The sequence below is a fragment of the Oncorhynchus masou genome, chromosome 11 (assembly GCF_036934945.1).
Source record: "Oncorhynchus masou masou isolate Uvic2021 chromosome 11, UVic_Omas_1.1, whole genome shotgun sequence".
NCBI lineage: Eukaryota > Metazoa > Chordata > Actinopteri > Salmoniformes > Salmonidae > Oncorhynchus > Oncorhynchus masou.
In genome coordinates, this window is record NC_088222.1 from 39,377,448 (window position 1) to 39,401,550 (window position 24,103).

Here is a 24,103-nt window from a genome sequence, read left to right on the forward strand (position 1 = left end):
CAAATTTGTGCACAGAATTTGAGAGAAATAAGCTTTTTGTGCATATGAAAACATGAAACATGGGACCAACACTTTACATGTTACGTTTATATTTTTGTTCAGTATATTTTGTGTATAGGGAAGGGTTACTTTTCTTTTACGTGTCCAGGGAGGGTTTAAGTCATAATATATATATTGGTTAAGGGAGGCCCATCCATTTTCATTTCAGTGAGGTCTTATTAAATAACGTTCACTACCTAATGTGAATTCAAAATGAAATCAACAAAACATTTCACAATGTCATTGGTTTTAGTTTAAAAGTTGGGTGGAAAAATACAAAATTCCCTTAAAACCTCTTGAAGCTAGGGGGCACTATTTTTATGTTTGGAAAAATAACATCCCAAAGTAAACGGCCTGTTTCTCAGGACCAGATGCTAGAATATGCGTATAATTGACAGATTAGATTAGAAAACACTCTAAAGTTTCCAAAACTGTCAAAATATTGTCTGTGAGTATAACAGAACTGATATTGCAGGCGAAACCCCGAGGAAAATCCAATCAGGAAGTGCCTCTTATTTTGAAACCCTTCTGTTCCTATGCATGCCTATCCTCCATTTAAAGGGATATCAACCAGATTCCTTTTTCTCTGGCTTCCCTAAGGTGTCAACAGTAGACATAGTTTCAGGCTTTTATTTTGAAAAATGAGCGTGAAAGATCACATTGCGTAAGTGGATAGGTGGGGGCTCTCAGAGTGAGTTTTTGCGCTACAGAGTAAAGCCGCCATTGTTCCTCCCGCTGTTATTGAAAAACATACACACTCGGTTGATACATTAACGAATATATTTTTTTTTTTAACTACCTGAGGAATGAATATAAAAAACGTTTGACATGTTTATGTGGACATTATGAAGACTATTTGGAACTTCCGTGTGCGTTGTCGTGACCGCTCTTTCCTGTGGATTTCTGAACATAACGCGACAAACAAAGGTATTTTGGGTATAAAAATAATCTTTATGGAACAAAAATAACATTTGTTGTGTAACTGGGAGTCTCGTGAGTGAAAACATCCGAAGATCAAAGGTAAACGGTTAATTTGATTGGTTTTCTGATTTTCGTGACAAAGTTTCCTGATGCTAAGTGTACATAATGCTATGCTAGGCTATCGATAGACTTACACAAACGCTTGGATTGCTTTCGCTGTAAAGCATCATTTCAAAATCTGAGACGACAGGTGGATTAACAAAAGGCTAAACTGTGTTTTGCAATATTGCACTTGTGATTTAATGAATATGATTTTTTTGTAATATTATTTGACTGTTGCGCAATGCTATTCAGCGGTTGCTGACGAAAATGATCCCGCGACAGGGATGGGTAGCGTCAAGAAGTATTAAGTTGACGACTATTTGCAAATCCAAACAGTTTTCCATGTTGATTCAACGTTATCAAATGTAATTTCTTTGTTTAAATGACGTGGAAACTAAGTCGATTCAACCAGTTTTTGCCAACACCATCACACAGTGATAAGTAGACATGCCAACCTCTTATTGAATGTAGGCTACATGTACAGCTGAAGTCGGTAATTTACATACACTTAGGTTGGAGTAATTAAAACTAATTTTTCAACCACTCCACAAATTTCTTGTGAACAAACTATAGTTCTGGTAAGTCGGTGAGGACATCTACTTTGTGCATGATGCAAGTAATTATTCCAACAATTGTTTACAGACAGATTATTTCCCTTATAATTCACTGTATCACAATTCCAGTGGGTCAGAAGTTTACATACACTAAGTTGACTGTGCCTTTAAAAAGCTTGGAAAATTCCAGAAAATTATGTCATGGCTTTAGAAACTTCTGAACATAATTTGAGTCAATTGGAGGTGTATCTGTGGATGTATTTCATGGCCTACCTTCAAACTCAGTGCCTCTTTGCTTGACATCACAGGAAAATCAAAAGAAATCAGCCAAGACCTCAGAAAAAAAATTGTTGACCTCCACAAGTCTGGTTCATCCTTGGGAGCAATTTCCAAATGCCTGAAGGTACCACGTTCATCTGTACAAACAATAGTATGCAAGTATAAACACCATGGACCATGCAGCCATCATACCACTCAGGAAGGAGAAGCGTTCTGTCTCCTAGAGATTAACGTATTTTGATGCTATAAATGCAAATCAATCCCAGAACAACAGCAAAGGACCATGTGAATATGCTGGAGGAAACAGGTACAAAATATATATCCACAGTAAAACGAGTCCTATATCGACATAACCTGAAAGGCCGCTCAGCAATGAAGAAGCCACTGCTCTAAAACCGCCATAAAAAAACAGTCTACAGTTTGCAACTGCACATGGGGACAAAGATCGCATTTTTTGGAAAAATGTCCTCTGGTCTGATGAATCTAAAATAGAACTGTTTGGCCATAATGACCATCATTATGTTTGGAGGAAACAGGGGGAGGCTTGCAAGCCAAAGAACACCATCCCAACTGTGAAACACATGGGTGGCAGCATCATGTTGTGGGGGTGCTTTACTGCAGGAGGGAGTGGTGCACTTCACAAAATAGATGGCATCATGAAGACAGAAAATGATGTGGATATATTGAAGTTGTGGAAAAATGGCTTAAGGACAACAAAGTCAAAGTATTGGAGTGGCCATCACAAAGCCCTGACCTCAATCCCATAGAAAATATGTGGGCAGAACTGAAAAAGTGTGTGCGAGCAAGGAGGCCTACAAACCTGACTCAGTTGCACCAGCTCTGTCAGGAGGATTGGGCCAAAATTCACCCAACTTATTGTAGGAAGCTTATGGAAGGCTACCCAATACATTTGACCCAATTTAAAGGCAACGCTACCAAATACTAATTGAGTGTATGTCAACTTCTGACCCACTGGGAATGTGATGAAAGAAATAAAAGCTGAAATAAATCATTCTCTCTACTATTATTCTGACATTTCACATTCTTAAAATAACTTGGTGATCCTAACTGACCTAAGAAAGGGAATTTTTACTATGATTAAATGTCAGGAATTGTGAAAAACTGAGTTTAAGGTGTATGTAAAGGTGTATGTAAACTTGCGACTTCAACTGTATCAGGGGTCTCTATATTGCAACCATTTTACTCGCTGTTTAAGAGTTTGACAAGGCGGGCTTTAGTGTGTAATTAAGTGCTACAGTCCCTCAGTGACCCGCCACAGAAAAACAAGACCTCCCTTCAAGTCCTGTTGTCAGGAAGGACGAGTCAGATATGAAATCTGGGAGACAGCTGGGAGGAAACTCAAGATAAGTTACAAGGAGCTGCACTCTCCTCTAAATCCAAAAAAGAGCAAACAGATTTTTTTTACTTATGCTGCTAAAGCAGCATGTGTTCTATTTTCATTCCAAATTAAAAAATACACAGAGGTCAAATACACCAAACAGCTGTTCTGTCAGTTCTGATTGTAAGCATTGTGTATTTCCAAGCAGGGAGTGCTTGCATTGCTAAAGACAAATGGGTACAAGGTGTTTGATGACAACATATTATTGGTCTCTGCATTCTAAAATATGCCATTGAATGTACCATGATGTATTTAGGACATAAGCAGAGTTTTTATGACAAATTTCAGGTGTACAGATCTCCTGCAGGATACGTTTCAGGGTTTAAACCTGAGTTGAACCTTGGGTCACATTACCACTTCCACATTACTGGTTTTCAAAAAGTACCACAGAGAAGTGCCTCAGATCCATAAGCAACTTTGTGTTCAAGTATATTTTAAATTCCATCTGCTAAACAAAACCCATGTGTCACTGCCAGGCTACTCCTCTGTGTCTAGGTCTAATCTGGTAACACAGACTGCCTCAGTTTATTATCACATTTCCTGGACCCTTCAAATGGCATTAAACTTAAATGGAACTCGAGAAAAACAGACACACTTGGAGAGCAAATGTCCCCTCAAGTTTACTCCAAACTGGCTGAGTTTTGTAGTAGTTTTGTGCACTGCCACTCTGAAGCACCCCAGAACAGTTGTCTCTACATAAATTCCGCCACACTAAATGACACATTACAGAGCCTGTCATAAACTAAAGTGGTTACTAATGTGGTTACATAAAGTCTTCTCTAAAAGCTAACATTTAGTGACATGGAGTCCATAATGGAATTGGAAATACACTGGGAAACATTATCAGTGAAGGGTTGTGGACGAGCTCTGAACTGACTAACCCAGAGAAACCAGGGTTGGCTGCCGAAAGCAGTTGGCTACTGAAACTGTGTTGTGATTTTCAATTAATCATTTGCATCTGAGAGACTGTGTGTGTGCGAGGCAAAATTATGAAAAGAGGAAATTATTTTCCTCATCCTATTACGTTCTTTCCTTTGCTTCCTTTTTGTCATTATGCGTCTGTTTCACTCCAAGCATCATGGTATTTCTGCTCGTCTTTTTAAAATGACTTCACAAGGATGAGTGGGATGAATTAATGCATATTTTATTATAAGATATACGATTCCGGTTCTCCTTGGAAAATCAGCTGTACTGGAAGGATAAGAGGGTTCATTGTCCCACATTCATCAACGCGTCTTGCTAAATATCACTAAATGCTGAATGGAAAACACATGCTCACACAGATTTTAGAGACAGACTTCTATAGATAATGCAAACAAATTGCTGATTGCAGTAATATTCTGGATTACTTCCATTATTTGATCATCAACACGTAGTCCCCCCCCCCCATCTCTGTCCTCTCTCTCATGATCCCCTTGAGACACACTTAAACAAAGAGGTCTGCCCCATGGGTGTCTGGGCCAATGACACGGTGGATGAATAAATGCCCTGAAACTCATAAAACGTCCATCCAGCCAGTCCTTCAATAATTACCCTATGAGCCTCCTGAGGGTATAGGAACACAGAAAACAAAGTTGTTTCGCCTAATTTTGCCCTTTGTCATCGCAATGCTCATTGCCCTCTTCCTCAGCACGTGTGCTAGTCAAGTAGCCATAGGGCAACCTTAACACTTAACCACCACGGTGTGGCTGTTTTTACTTTCTGCTCATTGTTGCATGGCATGCAAGTGCAATCCATCATGCAATTACCCTTGAATCAGGGTGGGTGGATCCTCTACAAAAGCTCTTTCCAGTGTTTAAGGATTTTTATTGCACTATTCCACTATTCCAGAGTTATTCTGATAAGGTGCTTTCTTAACAGCAAATATCATGGCCTAGAAGGATAAAAGTTATTTTGAACAAGCAAAGCTATTGCAGACATTAAACTATGGAACACTTTGGCCCATTTGCATCTGACCATGGTGGATGTCAAATGTTTTTCTTTCCTTTGGAAAATTGATTCACTATGCTGACACAAAGTGGTCACTTTGAGACAACCCATTCTACAGATGACAGAAATGAATGTACTATAAGCAGCATTTCCTGTAACAGAAATTCCATCTCTGACACCAAAGAAACTGATGGAACATCTCATAAATTGACACCCTATCCCCAAACATTCTGTCACTAAGCTATATCAGATGCTAAGTTTCCCTCAGTCACATTCCTTTGAAGGTACCTTCACACCATTAATCCTAAGGGGCCACCCCACTAAACACCATAACACAAATCATTTTGTCAATGGTAAGGACAGTACGAAAGTGAAGGAGGACAAATACAGAAACAGAGGCTTTTCCTCAAAGAGCCAGTGTAAACATGAATATTTATGTACATATGCACAGCCTTTATGCCTATCTGTCATTTTGCCAAAGCTGCCATTACATACTCATCCGGGAATCATTTTAATTAGATGAGGCACATGTGAAAGTTTGGGATGAGAGCTGCTGGTGGCAGGAATTTGGCATGGTGCCAGAAAAAGCATCATGTGTTTCACCAATTGGCTTCTCGTATTCACCTGTCTCTGCTTAGGCCCTGCACCAAGAGTCAATCTGCCAAGGGTTTAAAATGGAGCCAGCTAGCGTCTAAGAAGCAAGGTAGCATGGTTAGTGTCATAGCTTCTTTCCACTGGGGTTCTTGACAACTCAAAGTACCCTTGCTGAATAGAGTTCTTAGTTTGGTTTGGCTGGCAATATCGAAAACCATGCAAAAACTGGGCCAGCTCTTTGAGTTCCGCTGGTTTCCTAATGTTTATTTGAAAAACTGCCTCCGGAGAGCAGGACTGAGGAAAACCACTGCCGGGGCTATATTCAGATAAAGAATATTCACGAAGTTCAAACCTGCAATGAGCCCATTGTGCAAAAAAGCAGCTAATTTGCACACAAAAGCTCTTTCTTTCAGGGGGATTTTTTTATTGTTGCAATTTGAGCCAAGAAATTTGGTAAAAAGACACATATTCCAAATTGAAAGTAAGTCATTGGTTAAACTGGTATCTTGACATAACCCCAAGAACAAAAGGAGTTAGCAAAGACTCATTCCTCAAGACAAGGATATGGTTTAAGGGTATGTTCAGAGAGAGAATTCAGAGAAGGTTGGGAGATGCATTGTTCTATGACGAAACATTATCATATCTATTACAATAGAGTCCAGACCAAAGAGGAAAGTAGAACCTCTATCTTATGACACATTGCCTTGGTCGAATTTCACAAACCCTCAAGAGTGTGTCCCTTGAGCATTAAGGACAATAGGTGAAGCTAAATCAAGCTCACATTCCAGCACCCTCACAGCATACTTAAAGCTTTAAGCCCATGTGACTGTGAGTAGTTATTTACCTATCAAACTGGGCAGGATTACTGCATGCCCCCAGCACTTACATTAAATGTACTCTGGGGAGAAAATGCTTACATAGAACATTGGAGTCACACATTTAAGGTTTTATGAATATTTGATTATTATTTTGCAATATTTGTCAATATCCAGGCTGTATCACAACCAGAGTCCCAAAGGGCGGCACACAATTGGCCCAGCGCCATCCGGCTCTGGCCGGTGTAGGCCGTCATTGTAAATAAGAATGTGTTCTTAACTGACTTGCTTAGTTAAATAAAGGTTATATTTCAACAACAAAAAAATGATAAATGGTTTAACATACAGTAACAGAAGCTGAGGGAAGTCAGTTGTGGACAAAACAAAAAGAACTACTGGGACTGTTCTGAAAACAACCCCTACCTATATATCTGCTATCTTCAGTCACCAGTGACGTTTTAGCAACAAAAAAATGTTTGTATAAATAGGGGAGTTTTAAACTGACTAAGACAATTATTAGAAAAAAATGTATCTATCCAAACTGTTTGGAAAGGTGCACAATACCAAGTTACTCTAGACTGCTTATGTCTGTCACGCAGACTACGCTCTTAACTTCTGATCAATTGATATGGACATGATATCAGCCTTCTCTCTGCTGCCTATTCACAGTACAAACGAAGGGAGTAATAATCCCAGGCCAAGACGACCACAAAGTGCCACGTAGAAAACAAATGTCCTTGAATACACTCAATAAATGAAAGGAATTTAAATTACAATTCATATCAACAATTAATCTCTCTTTGACATGACTGCACATTGCCCCACACCTCCACCCTGTCTGTCCCTTTATCTAAAAAACACTTGCGCTATTATTCTGCTTTGGGTATTTCTATGTTAATCAATACTGTTTACTACAGCAACAGAAACACAGAGGCCTGGCAGCCTCAGGCTCAATCCACCAGGGATACCAGCCAAACAAAGACAAGGGGGTAGAAAGTGGGAACAAGGGGAGGGGGGTTAGGCATGAGAGATGTGTGGGAGGACATGTTTTTGACTGCAGAGGATAGGGGGTGGAGGATTGGAGGGGGAGGTCCACTGTGGTGTATGTTTTCTGTGTAACCTGAGCAGCGTTACACCCCCCTCCCCTGCCAATTCCCCCTCCAAAATCTGCATTGTCTGTGAATTGGGTGCCAGGTGTGTGCAGCTGCGGGTTGTTGAACTGTGTTTGAGAGACTTGGGGCAAAAGAAGAACAATGGAGGGGCTTTTCAGCAAGATCTCTGAGTCCCTTTGGAATCATTGGGATCTCTGCCAGGGCCGAGATCCTGGCCCAAGAGAGTTGCCCAAGAGAGTGCCATGTGTCCCACAGATGGGCACTCCAATATGAGGGGACATACTGTACAGACGAGATGGCTAATATTGCCCAAAGAGAGCTCAGGCACCAGCTTTAATGGCTATAATGGCATAAAAATGAGGCGACCCAGACTAATGCCTACCATCAATGTACTGTTATACACATTTACAATGCTAATAGACTGTTAATACCAATGTAATTAACACAGCTGTGGGCCCTGAGAAAACCACAAGCAAAGAACTGTCACAGTGTAACCTACTAAGACATTTGTCAACTATACAAAGACATGTTTGCAAACAGCTGGAAGAAAAGCTTTTGGTATAAAAACTTCCTTTCCTACCACCAACAAGGTGTGAAAGTCCTAAGCACTTGCACCCTACTGCTTTTTTCCTGAAATGAACAGGAAAATAAATGTTTTCGCAAGAGCAGTATGCATTTTTTCTAGAGTGCTAGATTTGCCCTGAAAGAGTGACTGCCCTGGTATCTGTCAATGATAAATTCTTCACCCCCTGGATGCACTTGGATGATTGTTATTCACTCTCACGCCCAATTATCATAGTTGATCTCCCCGTCTGACTTTGATAAACAACCAGTATTTTTCAAGGCACTAGATACTCCAACGCTAAAACTTCCGGTGTAACATCTGGCCAGGATTGGGTGTCCCATAGGGCAGTGCACAATTGGCCCAGCGTTGTCCGGCTTTGGCCGTCAATGTAAATAAGAATTTGTTCTTAACTGACTTGCCTAGTTAAATGAAGGTTAAATAAAATTTGAAAAATTCAATTCTCATGAAAGAGGTGCCCTGAATAAAACAGTTAAATCTCAAGCAGTTTCTTGTTGGTTTTATGGCACGAATGTGATATGTCAATGCTGAGGAAATTTCCTCCGAGAGGACAGGGATAAATCTAACCACTTCATAAAGAGCAGCTGAAATCCCACACTAAAATCAATAAGCCACATTCTGGAGATACTGTATGCATGGCTAAGCCCTCAGCTCAGGCCGGGTTGCCCTGACTGCTGGATGCCTCTTTGATATACTGTCTGTGCCTGGTTTATTTTTTTATAGTGTGGCAAAGACGTTCAACCAAAATCTAAAGCTATGGGTCTGTAACCACAATCATTTGTATGTGGGCTTACAATGAAAGTATCATGCTTCTAAAGTGCAAGAGGTCCAATAGAGAAGGTAAAACCAAACAAACCAAGACTATCTTGTCTTCAGATCAGCACACAGCCTCTAGACCCCTGTCTACAGGTCTAGATGGAATTGGGATTAGGATGACCTCCCTTCTATAATCAAAGCCCAGGTGGAGCAACATGGGGCCCTTAGAAGCTCCTACTCATTGTTTTGGTCCACACTTCAGCGGGCAACTTCAAATGGTGCAGGGGGGGTGGACCGATTTGGGGCTTCCCTCAGTCTCCGTACTCCTGTCTCACCTCATCATTGCTCAGGGGGCTTATCACAGCAAGGCTCAGGACCTAACTCCATGTCTCCTTGGACTTGATGAATGAGCCTGCAGAATGAGAGGTGTCATGGTCGTCTCATCTCCTGAATGCAGCTGTCAAGGCTGTAGACGTCCGAGGTCAATCAGAATAAAAGATCCGGAAGTTTCAATTAATGGTTTTGTAAAGTCCCAGCACCAAGCAAAAAGTAATTGGCAATGTAAACTGCGATGCTTGGCCAAAAAAGTCTGCAGAGATGTGCTGCAAGTAGATTAGTGCAGAGTGCACCAACAAAAAGACTTTAAGCTTTGAGACATTCCATTATCTACTCGATATCGAATAGGCCTATCAGTTCAAGAGCATATTCTCGACCAATACCATTTTTGGTGTACATTTTTGTCAGTATTTCCATCAGTATCAGTACTATTTCAAGGCCCTGTTTGAAGCCCATGGGCTCAGACAGCACCCTCTCTCTAATGAACACAAAGAGTCAGTATATTTGAATATTTGCCTGCCGTGGCTAGCTGTCACTCAGGCTAAAGCAGTAATGCTGTGTGGACGAGGCCCACAGCAGCACACATCCCAGCTGCCTGTGTACAGCACACGGCAAATCCACCAAATTTTCACAGCTGCCCATTTCTGTAATGGAAGAGACATGAAAAAAAAATAGGTAAAGTCAAGAAAGGTGGCTATTGGCATTGTATGTTCTCATGGCATTGAGAAGTGTCTGACTGCTGGAGCTAGAAGACCATTGTTCAGCTAAACTTCTGTTCTTTCACTCTTGGCCTCAAAAAAGAAGACTTCATTTTATAGATTATGCTTCTCCTCTGTAGGAAAGTGTAACCGATGTGAAATGTGAAATGGCTAGCTAGTTAGCGGTGGTGCGCGCTAATAACGTTTCAATTGGTGATGTCACTCGCTCTGAGACCTGAAGTAGTTGTTCCCCTTGCTCTGCAATGGCCGTGGCGTTTATGGCGCGATGGGTAACGATGCTTCGTGGGTGTCAGTTGTCTGTGTATGCAGAGGGTCCCTGGTTTGAGCCCAGGGCAAGGAGACAGACGAAAGCTAAACTGTTACATTGATGCTGTTGACCCAGATCACTGGTTGCTGCAGAAAAGGAGGAGGTCAAAAGGGGGGTGAGTGTAACCGATGTGAAATGGCTAGCTAGTTAGCGGTGGTGCACGCTAATAGCGTTTCAATCGGTTCTCCACTCATTACCAGTATTAACTGCACCTGTTTGAACTCGTTACCTGTATAAAAGACACCTGTCCACACACTCAATCAAACAGACTCCAACCCTCTCCACAATGGCCAAGACCAGAGAACTGTGTAAGGACATCAGGGATACACTATTCCCAGTTAGGAAGTTTTAGGTAGTAGTTATTATAGGACTATTTCTATCTAAACCATTTGTATTTCATATACCTTTGACTATTGGATGTTCTTATAGGCACTACAGTATTGCCAGCCTAATCTCGGGAGTTGATAGGCTTGTAGTCATAAACAGTGCAATGCTTGTAGCATTGCGAAGAGCTGCTGGCAAACGCAGGAAAGTGCTGTTTGAATGAATGCTTACGAGCCTGCTGCTGCCTACCACCGCTCAGTCACACTGCTCTATCAAATATCAAATCATAGACTTAATTATAATATAATAAACACACAGAAATACGAGCCTTAGGTCATTAATATGGTTGAATCCGGAAACGATCATTTCGAAAACAAAATGTTAATTCTTTCAGTAAAATACGGAACCGTTCCATATTTTATCTAACGGGTGGCATCCCTAAGTCTAAATATTGCTGTTACATTGCACAACCTTCAATGTAATGTAATAATTATGTGCAATTTTGGCAAATTAATTACGGTTTTGTTAGAAAGAAATGGTCTTCACACAGTTCTCAACAAGCCAGGCGGCCCAAACTACGGCCTATGAGTTCACAGTTGTCTTGAACGCACTGAAGTCTGAGATTTCCGAGTTTCCGGTTGTCTTGAACACGGCATTAGTCTCAGCAAAGGGAGGGAGAGAGCAGCAGACGGTCTGCCTCTCACGGTCCCTGCCTACTCTCTTCTTCCTTTCCTCCGAAGAGACTGACCTGATGGCGAAACTCTAGTCGCACCACATCTGTCTCAGGCACATATTCATATTGTTCCTATGACCAGAGAAAATGAAATATCGATATTAAAATAGACATGACAATGCGAGCTGCTAATTATAATAAAAACGCAGGGCTATCGATACACTTGGCTACTCATTCATTGCAGCTGCAGCGTAAGTGGAAGTAGAGAGAAACAAGTTTTATGTTTGTAATAGTGTTGAATAAAAACAGTGTTACCAGTGCTGAATAATACTTACGACATGAACTCACTCCTAAAAACTGCACCTCTTTGCTGTATTCTTTGACAGACTCTCTCTGGTCATGGATTTAAAAGTTATTAAACCTCACGTAGGCTAGTATCAAACTTTGTTGTGGCCGGGGTCATGAACACTGTGGAAGCTGCAGGTGGGCATGGTCATTTGAACTATCGATTGGCCAGTGCAGCAGGCACACTCCATTTAGCCACAGATCTCCCGGTCCACCGGGAAGGCGGAGTTTGTCTTTTCAGACAAATTAAATAGTTTAAAATGGGAACACCTTGCCTACCTGGTGCACAGGGCTTCTGAATGAAGTGCACCCACCGCCAACAGCGCAACACACAAAAAAGGTGTGCAACCCTTCATCGTTGGCTTCTCTACAAAAATGTTTGGTGATCGACGAGGAATGCCAGTTGGCATGACCAGCTGGTGACCACTGATTTAGACCATCCAGAATGAATTATCCTGTTGCTGCCCCCTGTTGGATGTCTATGACATTACATCATATGGTGACTGAAATGACGATTAACATTCAATTGCATTATGCTCCAATGAGCATGCTGAGTTCCCCCATCAGCAAGTGACATGTCGATATCTCAGCCAGGGGCTCTGGTTAATAACATTATATCTTATCTAGATGTACGCCAGAGAACCACTAGCAGCTGTGTATTACTATGCCATGAATGTTTACATTCATGATGAATAGTGTGTAATCTGGGGAGCTGTTCAAATGGATTTTAGGGAGGGCTGAGGGCTCCTTTCCTCACTAAAAGAATGACTGCCAAAATGAAGAAAAGTTTTATTCCGTCTCAAAAAACTATCTCGCTCCCTCCCCCCTCTTTCTAGAAGAAGGAGATAAGATTGAAGTTGAAGATGTGAAGTGAACATCTTCCTCCACCAAAGAGCCTTTGAAAACGTCCATTGAATTTCCTTCTGTTGTTTTAAAAGCGTCCTTTAAGATGCCTTCTTTAATTTCATTTTTTGGGTCATCTGAGTTCAGTCCCAAATACATACATAAAGGACTATAATAATTCTAAGGTTTTAAACTGTAAGGAGAAGCAGTGCTCCATTGTTGACGAACCTAGCAGTGTGCAAAGAATGGTCTCTGAGGGGGAACAGCATCCCATTGTGCTTCCATCAGCAGAGGTCAGGGGCTGCTCCATCAAGCAGGAAGCAGGCTGCTTAATGAGTGGGCATAGGCCTACTGAAGCTCCTATGATGGGGGCCAGTAATATACTTCCATATTCCAATGATGGCTTAATTTGAAGTTCATTATTTCCTTCATCTAAATTATTATTAGAATCTATTCGGGACTGGGAAAATGCATCAAGAAATATGGACAGAAATGCAACCCAAAATGCAACCATACAAATAACGGCAGGTTATGTGTCATTCAAAGAAAGCCAGGCCTGTTTTCCCTGCTCAGTGAGCACTACCTTCTTGTTTTTTGTTTTGATGATATGGTTCTCTAAAACTTAATTAAAGAATTTCCTACCTTAGGATCCTGATTATAGATTTTGTGTCAGTTACTGTTAGTCCTGAAATTACCTCATGTTTTGAGTTACATTAAAAGGCAGGCACAAACGAGGCATGCATGTTCGATATCAATTCTGTTTAACCTGTATTTTTCAATATTCACACAGTAGGCCAATTTTGTTGAATTGCTTGTATTGAAATGCAGTTATCTTCTATTAAGAATTTGTAATACAAGTACCTTGATTAAGGAGCGAACCCTTTTTTTCAATTTTCGCCAAAATGACATACCCAAATCTAACTGCCTGTAGCTCAGGACCTGAAGCAAGGATATGCATATTCTTGATACCACTTGAAAGGAAACACTTTGATGTTTATGGAAATGTGAAGTTAATGTAGGAGAATATGACACATTAGATCTGGTAAAAGATAATACAAGGAAAAAAGTGTTTTTTGTTTTGTTTTATTTTGTTCCATCATCTTTGAAATGCAAGAGAAAGGTCCAAATGTATTATTCCAGCTTAGGCGCAATTTCGATTTCGGCCACTAGATGGCACCAGTGTATGTGCAAAGTTTTAGACTGATCCAATGAGCCAATGTATTTCTATTCAAAGTATTGTATCAAGTCTGCCCAAATGTGCCTAATTGGTTTATTGATACATTTTGACGTTCATAACTGTGCACTCTCCTCAAACAATAGCATAGTATTCTTTCACTGTAATAGCTACTGTAAATTGGACAGTGTAGTTAGATTAAAAATGCTAAATGAGGATGGGAATCCTACTCACAACCGTCCCTGTTTAGGTTCTCCAGAGGGGCCAAGGGTTTCTATCTTTAGTCAATAATCCAAAAACAAACAGCTTTACCTCATCTCTCAGGGGTGCGAGGAGGATTAAGTGGAGATGACCCAATTAAGACAAGGTTAAAAGAGGAAAAAACTGTGTTCGGAGGCTAAATTAAGGATAAGGCCAGAGCAGAGTGAGTGTTGTCCTGTTGTGAAGTGGTGGAGGGAGAGAATCAATCAAATGTATTTATAAAGCCCTTTTTACATCAGCCGATGTCACAAAGTGCTATACAGAAACCCAGCCTAAAACCCCAAACAGCAAGCAAAGCAGATGTAGAAGCATGAGAGGGAGGGCCACACCATACTCAGGTAGATTAATGAACAGGTGAGTGTCAGTAGAAGTGTTTCCCCTATATGCATTTAGCAGCAGCACACCAGGATATGCAGTTTTCAGCTGCACACCATGAGGATTTAGTGGATGGGGAGAAAAGGTTGTGGGGGTCTGGTGACCAGCAGGGTCAGACCATGAAAAGAGCACTCACACGCTGCACTTCGTAAAAGCAACACTCAAACCCAACCCATCGTCGCTTAGAGCGTGCATGCACACATACATACACTTGCATGCACAAATACATACACTTGCATGCACAAATACAAACTCACTGTCCTGTAATTTCTTATGATTTTTTATCAAAACTGGTACACACAACACAGCTCTAAACACACACACACACATATATATATATTTAAGGCGCGTGGTTGCCCGAGAGATGAAAAACACAGATATGCCATTGATAGCTCTGGAAGAACAACTCCTAATTAAACCATTTAAATCTCTTGATCGTTGGAGAGGGCTGTCTGACATTTAAAACCAGCAAATATCATATGATAATATCGGTGAGCAAAATATGTTCATAATGCAAAAACACAACAAGGTTTAATACGCAGAATTCCACATTTAACACGTGCATGATGATTGACAACGTGATTTCATAGTCACACTGGCCATGGTGCCAATTTAGCAACTGCAATTAAAATCGTATAACTAAAGTAAAGGTTCAGTTAACTCTGGCTACGTCAATTTTTTTCTAGTTTGGGAAAGGGACGCGACTCCAACGGTTCACATTACAACATTTGCATTGTGTACAGTTGCACTTGCTCCTAAAATAAGCAACAACATCTTAACTCAAGGTGTGTAGCCTATTATTACTAAATAACTGTCCACAGCTTCGCAGAAGAGTCAAATATATGCTACTAGGTTTTAATGTGACTGCAACGAAATAAATTCAATTTACATTAAAAACAGACAAATATCGAAAGCCAAGGTTAGGCTGCTACAGCATCCCTCACTCAGTCGAAGTGCATCCCATTCAAACAGTACCCCTTGTAAACATTCGTTAAATCCGCGAGAAAAGTTTCCCAAAATCTAAAACAAAGAAAACATACGTTATTTGTCTTACTTACCATTCCATCTGAGGGAACAAACAAGAAGAAACACCAATATGAACGAGTTCTTTGGGAAAGCCATTCTGTTCCTCCCGTCTTATCCAGTCCCTTCAAAATGAAACGTAGTTAGTCAACTTGGTCCGCGCGCACAAAGAAAGAGCGAGTCAAGTCTGGACGGCTGTGAAGGAAAGGGAGGGAGGGAGTCGTGTTGCAGAAGGTTTGTCGTCTATTGTACTGTAGTACTGTAGTACTTTGTACTTTGATTTCCAAATTCCATCCCCCCTCCTCTTGTATTTAGTGGGTAACGGTAACACGATTGCTTTTCTTGCGAGAAAATGTATCTATAACAGTAGGGACGCTAAGCCTATCATCATTGCCTGGAATAACACCTCTTGGCCAAAATGGTATTCTCTCATTTGGCTATATTTACATTGGGGTGTATAAGTAACTAGGTGCTTTGATAAATGAGAAAATGTGATTTATTGTGCACATTAACCCTAAACCATTTCTATGATGATATTCCTCATGAATAATAATCCAATCATGAAATGCAAGGATGTAAAAGGATTGGAACAATCAATTCACATTCTATTCCATTAAAATAATCCTTTGTTCTCTCTATAGGTAGAAATACTGTACATTTGAAAAATATTGGAAGAAATACATTGTCCACCAATGGGTCCTTGTAAACATAGTAGTGACCCCAACTCTCCACCCTAGTAAAGGGGCTTCTCTGGGGCAGATCAGCTTGCAGGTCGTTAACAACCTCTGTTTTTTTCATCACTGGACTGTCACCTCAGCTAACAGCTGCAGCAGAGAGGGGCTCCAGAGTAAGGCTCCCACTCCAGCTGTCCTGCGGGGTTGGGTCCCCGTCTATAGATCACTACTAGCCTGGCCTGGGACACATTGCAGGGGAATATAGGGTTACACATGGAGGGAAAATCAACCCATTGGGCAGAAATTAAGAACAGTCTTCAGTGGCGGTAATAGAGCTATGTTGAACAATAGATGTAACAGGACACAGTATGTCCTGTTTTTACTTTATTTGATGCTGTGCAGGATATCTTGTTCAGCAAGACATTTTCTTTTTGATTTATTAAAGCGTTCAATCTCCTCAATTATTGTATATTTAGACTTCTAAATCATATTTATACTTTATTTATACTTCTCAGAAGGACTACATCAGAAATAATGGTAAACAATTAGAGAACGTTTAGTTTTTACTCAAGATATTCCATTTACAAAATGGGCTCTAGGAGGTACCGTCTACACTGACAAAGGTACTCTCAGTGTAGTTAAGGTCACCTTCTACATCCATCACACACTCCGCATGCATCACATCACATGCATCATCAGGGTTCAATTCTTGGACCGACTCTCTTCTCTGTATACATCAATGAGGTCGCTCTTGCTGCTGGTGAGTCTCTGATCCACCTCTACGCAGACGACACCATTCTGTATACTTCTGGCCCTTTTTGGACACTGTGTTAACAACCCTCCAGGCAAGCTTCAATGCCATACAACTCTCCTTCCGTGGCCTCCAATTGCTCTTAAATACAAGTAAAACTAAATGCATGCTCTTCAACCGATCGCTACCCGCACCTGCTTGCCTGTCCAACATCACTACTCTGGACGGCTCTGACTTAGAATACGTGGACAACTACAAATACTTAGGTGTCTGGTTAGACTGTAAACTCTCCTTCCAGACCCATATCAAATATCTCCAATCCAAAGTTAAATCTAGAATTGGCTTCCTATTTCGCAACAAAGCATCCTTCACTCATGCTGCCAAACATACCCTTGTAAAACTGACCATCCTACCAATCCTCGACTTTGGCGATGTCATTTACAAAATAGCCTCCAATACCCTACTCAACAAATTGGATGCAGTCTATCACAGTGCAATCCGTTTTGTCACCAAAGCCCCATATTACTACCCACCATTGCGACCTGTACGCTCTCGTTGGCTGGCCCTCGCTTCATACTCGTCGCCAAACCCACTGGCTCCATGTCATCTACAAGACCCTGCTAGGTAAAGTCCCCCCTTATCTCAGCTCACTGGTCACCATAGCATCTCCCACTTGTAGCACACGCTCCAGAAGGTATATCTCTCTAGTCACCCCCAAAACCAATTCTTTCTTTGGCCCCCTCTCCTTCCAGTTTTCTGCTGCCGATGACTGGAACGAACTACAAAAATCTCTGAAACTGGAAACACTTATCTCCCTCACTAGCTTTAAGCACCAACTGTCAGAGCAGCTCACAGATTACTGCACCTGTACATAGCCCACCTATATGTTAGCCCAAACAACTACCTCTTTCCCTACTGTATTTAATTAATTTATTTATTTTGCTCCTTTGCACCCCATTATTTTTATTTCTACTTTGCACATTCTTCCATTGCAAATCTACCATTCCAGTATTTTACTTGCTATATTGTATTTACTTTGCCACCATGGCCTTTTTTTGCCTTTACCTCCCTTATCTCACCTCATTTGCTCACATCGTATATAGACTTGTTTATACTGTATTATTGACTGTATGTTTGTTTTACTCCATGTGTAACTCTGTGTCGTTGTATGTGTCGAACTGCTTTGCTTTATCCTGGCCAGGTCGCAATTGTAAATGAGAACTTGTTCTCAACTTGCCTACCTGGTTAAATAAAGGTGAAATAAATAAAAATAAATAAATAAAATCACACTGTGTGAGTGTGTTTGTTCACCTACAGATGCAAAAGCACTCATCACTGTACACAGCACCTGCAGATGCAAAAGCACTCATCACTGTACACAGCAGCAATTCACCCTGCAACCGCCCCTGCCAAGTGCACCAAATCTTGGCCAGTGGACTTAGAAAGAGGGCAAAAAGGAAGAGTGTAGCACAGTCCCTTGAGGCCAAGTTACAGTCTACAGAGCAGTGAAGGCGAATCTGAAGCAAACGAGTAAGGGCCTTTGAAGTGGACATAGAGCCCAGGCCCCCTCTGAAATCCCTTATTTTCCCTGTGATAGAGGCAGAAAAAGACGATTCCATGTTGAAATGTCATTTTCTCCATCTCAAATCAATTGTATCTCTTGCACCCTCTGTCCATCCATCCCTCTCTTTTTTGACCTCTCTCTCTCTCTCTCTCCCCATGTTGTATCAGAGTTTCCCATCTGTCTCTCACACTGTTGTGTCTTCGGAGAGCAAACAGAGAGGGAGGGGAAGATAGGAGGGAGTGACAGTGAGGATTTAATGGTCAAACACCATTAACACACACACTGATTATTTTACCAGGTGACAGATGCCAGTTCAGATGATCTGCACACTCTCGTTAAGTCTCCAAGTTGACTTTTCCAGAATGATTGTGGGCTGGAAAGACAAGTGTGGTTTTTGTAGACTCAAGTACAAGTATCTCATAAACAAGTCAAGATCACTGTGATAAAGAAGGTTGTCACTCCAGTAAAATGAGGTTCAAAAGTACAACTGGACCGATACCTCAAATCAATAAATTAAATATTCAAGAACTGACAGGTTGACAAGAGGTTAAAACTGAAGTTTCTATCTCAATATAATATTTATGCTTTTCTGTTTCTTGGAGATATTTTTGTAGAAAGAAATGCTTAATGGTGAATAAGATTGTAAAGTCATTTTTGAAAAAACACTATCTTGTTAGATTAATATAATGCATTTTCTGCTAATACCAGAATGATCACCATTATGACTAATCATCACATTCACAAAACAGATGTTCTGTATTCCTCACCCTAGTTTCATATGATGAATCCACTTCCGTTGGGTTTACCGTTGGCATCGATATGAGTCAGAATAATTTATTCTACTGTCAAAATTGACAGCAAAGTGTAAATAGGAGAATTTTGGTCATAAAGTCATTTTCGTACAAAATTGAGTTTTGTGAGACTTTTGGTTGTGACTGCATCACAACATAAATTAAGGTTGGGTATGTTTCAATCCTGCCCACAGCTGGAAGCACACAAGTAATCATCAATTCAGAGTACAGCTGCATGTGACCCAATCGTAATGTGGGTTCACTTTGGATATTTCTATGGGCTAGTTAGGGACCATCAGTAAATTACACAATGTACATGTCAAAATTCTAATAGCTCCAAAATGAAACTCAGCCAACAATACATGAAAGATAAACTGAAGTTTCTATCTCACTACAGTATTTGTGCTATCCTGTCTCTTGGACATATTTTTGAAGAAGGAAATGGTTAATGGTGAATAAGATCAAAATGTCTATCAGGAATCAAGGTAAGACCCAGATGCGAACACGTTGAATAAACAATGGTTTAATAGTCTAAGGGGCAGGCAAGAGACAGGTCAAGGAAGGCAGGGGTCAATAATACATGGGGCAGGGTACTGGGTACTGGTTGGCAGGCAGGCAGGGTCAGGCAGAGAGGTCAGGCAGGCGGGTATAGAGACAGGACAGACGAGGCGAGGGTCAAAACCAGGAGGGTGAGAAAAGGAGAGGCTGGGGAAAAAACAGGATCTGACAGGACAAATGCTGGTAAGCTTGACAAACAAGATGAACTGGCTGAACTGGGGAACAGGGAGGTGCTATTTTTACATGATAAAAAAATAACATTGTCATCAACAACAGATTAAACTAATTCATTTTGGGCAAGGGTTCTGTGGAATAAGTTTAGAGGGAGTAATACAATACAATACAATGCAATATTATTAATCTACAATGTATGTTCTTAACCCTGGGCAACATGGACCTGGGAGGCACACGGACATTGGTATCCACATTACTGTGGCAGGTAGCCTAGCGGTTAAGTGTGTTTCGCCAGTAACCTTAAGGTTGCTGGTTTGAATCCCTGAGCTGACTAGGTGAAAAGTCTGTCAATGTGCCCTTGAGCTATGCACTTAACCCTAGTTGCTCTGGATAAGAGCATCTGCTAAATGGCAAACATACTCAAACAATTTTTCAACTCAATACTTCTTGTATTCCCCCCAAATTATATATAAAAAACAACAACATAAATGCACTGTAATTTAAGCAATTGTTCTATCTGCCTCTTGGCAAAATGTTTAGAAATGCAGGAATTTTAACCAAGAAATCAAAGAAGTAAAAAAGGAAATGGCACTTTTAGCAGAACAGAGAAGCAAGGGGGTTATTTGAAGAAGCAAGAAAAGGGAATTAGAAGAGGGGGAGAAGTGCACTAGGTACTTTTTTAAGAAAATAGTTAGTAAGGGTAGGATTATGACAGGATTGAGAAACAAGGGCGGGGTTTTAAAAACAGACACAGAGGGAATAAAGGAAGTGGTCGAAGACTTTTATGGGGAACTGTTTGGGGTAAAAGATGTGTGCGAGGAAACAATGGGGGACCTTTTAACATACATTGACAAGACCCTACCCAACACGGACGACCTGAAAAAAGACCTGACGAGGACAGAAATCGACCAAGGACTGAAACATTTTAAGAGGGGTAAATCACCGGGGGAGGACGGCCTCCCTTTGGAGTTTTATCTGACCTTTTGGGATGTTTTAGCCAACGAACTTCTGACTGTTTTTACTGACTTCGAACACCTCGACAGACTACCCGCCGAGCACCATACATGAGTATTTCACAAGACTTGGCTACTGGCCCTTAGTCATATTTAATATATAACTTTGCAACACAACATATTAGAAAAATTGGAATGACGCTCTCATTCATGGTTTGCTTGCACAAAAAAAGATGTGAGGAAACAACTTACCAAAATATTTGAATGAGCCACCACCCCTAAATTTCAATTATCACTAAACTGCAAAGAACCATCACTCTTACCAAAAACCACTTGAAGAACCCTAATTTGTAAGTGTGTACAGTTTGCAGTCACAATGGAAATCCCTAACAAAACTGTTTCACATACTCAAAACAACCATGAGAAATAGTGAATGGAGAATTAAGAGGGAAGAGCTGCTGGGATCAAAGTCATGCTAAAGGTGCGACTCTCCTACCAAAACTTGCAATCAATCCAGGAATCTTCTCTCCTACAATGTTAGATTCTGGTGGTTGGTGTTTGTCTTGAATAAGACCCCCACTGTATGGACTTACTCACGGTAATGATGCAGCATTGGGAATGTGTATTCTTCAGACAAAGACCACCTCCATGACCATGCAGGTCCCACCTGAATAGTCATCTTATACCACAGCTGGAGGTGTTCTGTCGCTAGATAATGCTGATGAGATGATATCTATGACTGTGTGAGTGAGAAGCCTAATGTGCCTGTTCTTAAAAAAAAGTATATATTTTGATTATATTTTCACTTTTCACTGGGTTGATTGATTTGATGGTGAATTCATTCATTAGTGATAGGGTGTTGCTGCACTTGGTCATACTCAAGCACGTTGGTGTACATTTCAATTAAAATAGTGTATCTCTTTTACACCACCAAACTTTTTATTTTTACTCTTTGGTCCCCTCTTCACCTTGCTGTTACATTCAGCACCACTGTAAAACAAATATAAAACAGCAGCACTCTACAAGACAACAAAACAGCTTGTAAAGACAACACAGCTGTAGGCCTCTGGATCAAATTTGCCACAGCACCAGGTACGGCAAAGAACCTAACCCAAAATGGCACATATTGTTCAATGACATTCAGTGTGGGGCAGCTGATGTAGGCTAGTGATACAGAGCTAACATGATGATCCTGAGCATTCTCCTCCTTGTTGCCGGGAGCGGGAGCTAGCACTGGCAGGTCTGGTTACACAGATTGGGAACAGAGTGTATCTCCACAGGGGTGTCAGACTTGCCAGAGCCAAAAGCGAAGATGACATGCAAGAGCTGAGGACAATGTCAAGGTCCTTTTTCCTCATCTCCCCAAGTTCAGATACTGTAAGGTTATTTCTGAAGGTTTGCTGAAGGTTTTGGGCTCCAAAGATCTTAATTATAGGTCATGGTGTACAAAAAGTGACCTTGACCTCTCATTGTTCTGACTTTATTATCAAAGTTTATCATGTATGTCATTAGCTGAAGCTGTATGATCCTTGTTCCCATGAAAGTGTGTGTATCGGGACTGAAATTCACCTCAGGGTATCACACATTTCTTTCATCTCAGTTGTAGCAAACATTTCACTAATGTGTGACACGCAGTGGGTAGGTTGTGTTTAATCTGAATGGTAACCAACATTATGCCCTCTTGAGGATACTAAGTTCTTTCTGGTTATAGTGGCTAGTTTTCCTGTAGCTTATTCAACCAAAATCTGAATTCATCCAGGTCAAGACAAGTTCAAACTCACGTTAAATGTCTGAGTGAGTTAAGCAACTAAATATTCATGCCACAGTAGGACATTTCAAGGATTGTGATTGGGGATTAATTAAAGTAAATTATAATCAGTAGTTTTTTAATGCCCATAATCATTAGTTAGGTTATGTTTTATTCACATGACTAGTCATCAGAAGTACTCTGTTAATAGGCACCATTATTCCAGAACATATGCATAGGATACATTCAAAGATCAAAGTGAATCCACATTGTCAGAAGCTTGGACAATACTGCTTCTCGTTGATGGAGGTGAGTTCAGACACAGGTGCAGGATTCTGCCAAGAGCAATAGGCTAAACAGGTCTAATCGAGAGGTTGACTTGTTGCAATTGAGTTTAAATCAGAGTCCATGACACATTTGTAATGACCATTGCCTGATCTAGCTGAGGGGGCCGTTTGAATCGTTGAGCCATTGTCTGATCTGCACTTTCACCTTTATTTACAATGACGACCTTTCAAGCACATCAATAAACAACAATTACACGACATATCTACCAATTACACAATACATGCAAGCAAACACAAAATCAAAACACATTCATTTGAAACAAACATTCTTCAGTAAAAAGGCCCTCTAACATCCGCCTGAATTGCCCTAAAGGCACCAAATACATAAACTTGATGGACTTTTGGAGATCATTCCACATGAGACACACAAAAAAAGTAAAAGCAGATTTTCTTAACTCTGTGAAGATTAAAGGGAACTCCAGGGGTAGCCGTCCCTGGGTCTGGTTATTTATACGTCTGAAGTTTAACAATTAGGTAAGTTATGGCTGAAGTTCATGCAAGAGGCTTTATAGACAAAAAGAGTGTAATGCATCAATCTACGAGACTTCCAGGAGGGCCAGCCTACTTTCTGATAGAAAATGCAATGATGTGTACTGAACCTATCACCCATAATAAAGTATAATGTGCCAATTGATGAAAGCCTCTGAATAAGTAATGAGTGATACACAGTGTCGAATGCTTTAGACAGGTCAATAAAAAGGGCATCACAGTGTTTCTTCTTATCATGTCTCTTCTTATTATTCTTCTTGTGTGTGCGGGTGGGTGGAAAGGGGGTTTCTGGGGGGTTTAGGGGAGGAGTGACTGGTGACTGGTGCCAGTCTTCACATTGCTCAGTTACAATGACATGGCTTGTGCTGAAGAGGACTCTAACATCTACGCTGACCCCTTATAACAGCCGTTGCCATGGTGACCCAACATAATTAACAAATTAAACACCTTGGTGTTCCTCAGCTCAGACACATCAAGGTCTGGTTGGTCAGGTGGAGAGAGGGGGTGGACCGTAGGCTGTATCCCAGACACAATGCTGGGTAGGGTTGAGGACAGGGGTGGAGCCAAAGTGGGACCCAGGTGGCCACTTGGA

General features: G+C 40.9%; 1 protein-coding gene across 2 annotated transcripts in view; it reads right to left on the reverse strand.

The window, feature by feature from the left end:
• Positions 1-15,756, reverse strand: part of LOC135548674 (cell surface glycoprotein MUC18-like) — a 60,829-nt gene extending 45,073 nt beyond the window's left edge. For both annotated transcript variants that reach the window (XM_064978504.1, XM_064978505.1), the window contains exon 1: positions 15,499-15,756. In XM_064978504.1, coding sequence (XP_064834576.1) covers positions 15,499-15,562 — 64 coding nt within the window. In that variant the 5' untranslated portion in view covers positions 15,563-15,756. The remainder of the gene's footprint in view (positions 1-15,498) is intronic.
• Between the last annotated feature and the right edge of the window lie 8,347 nt (positions 15,757-24,103).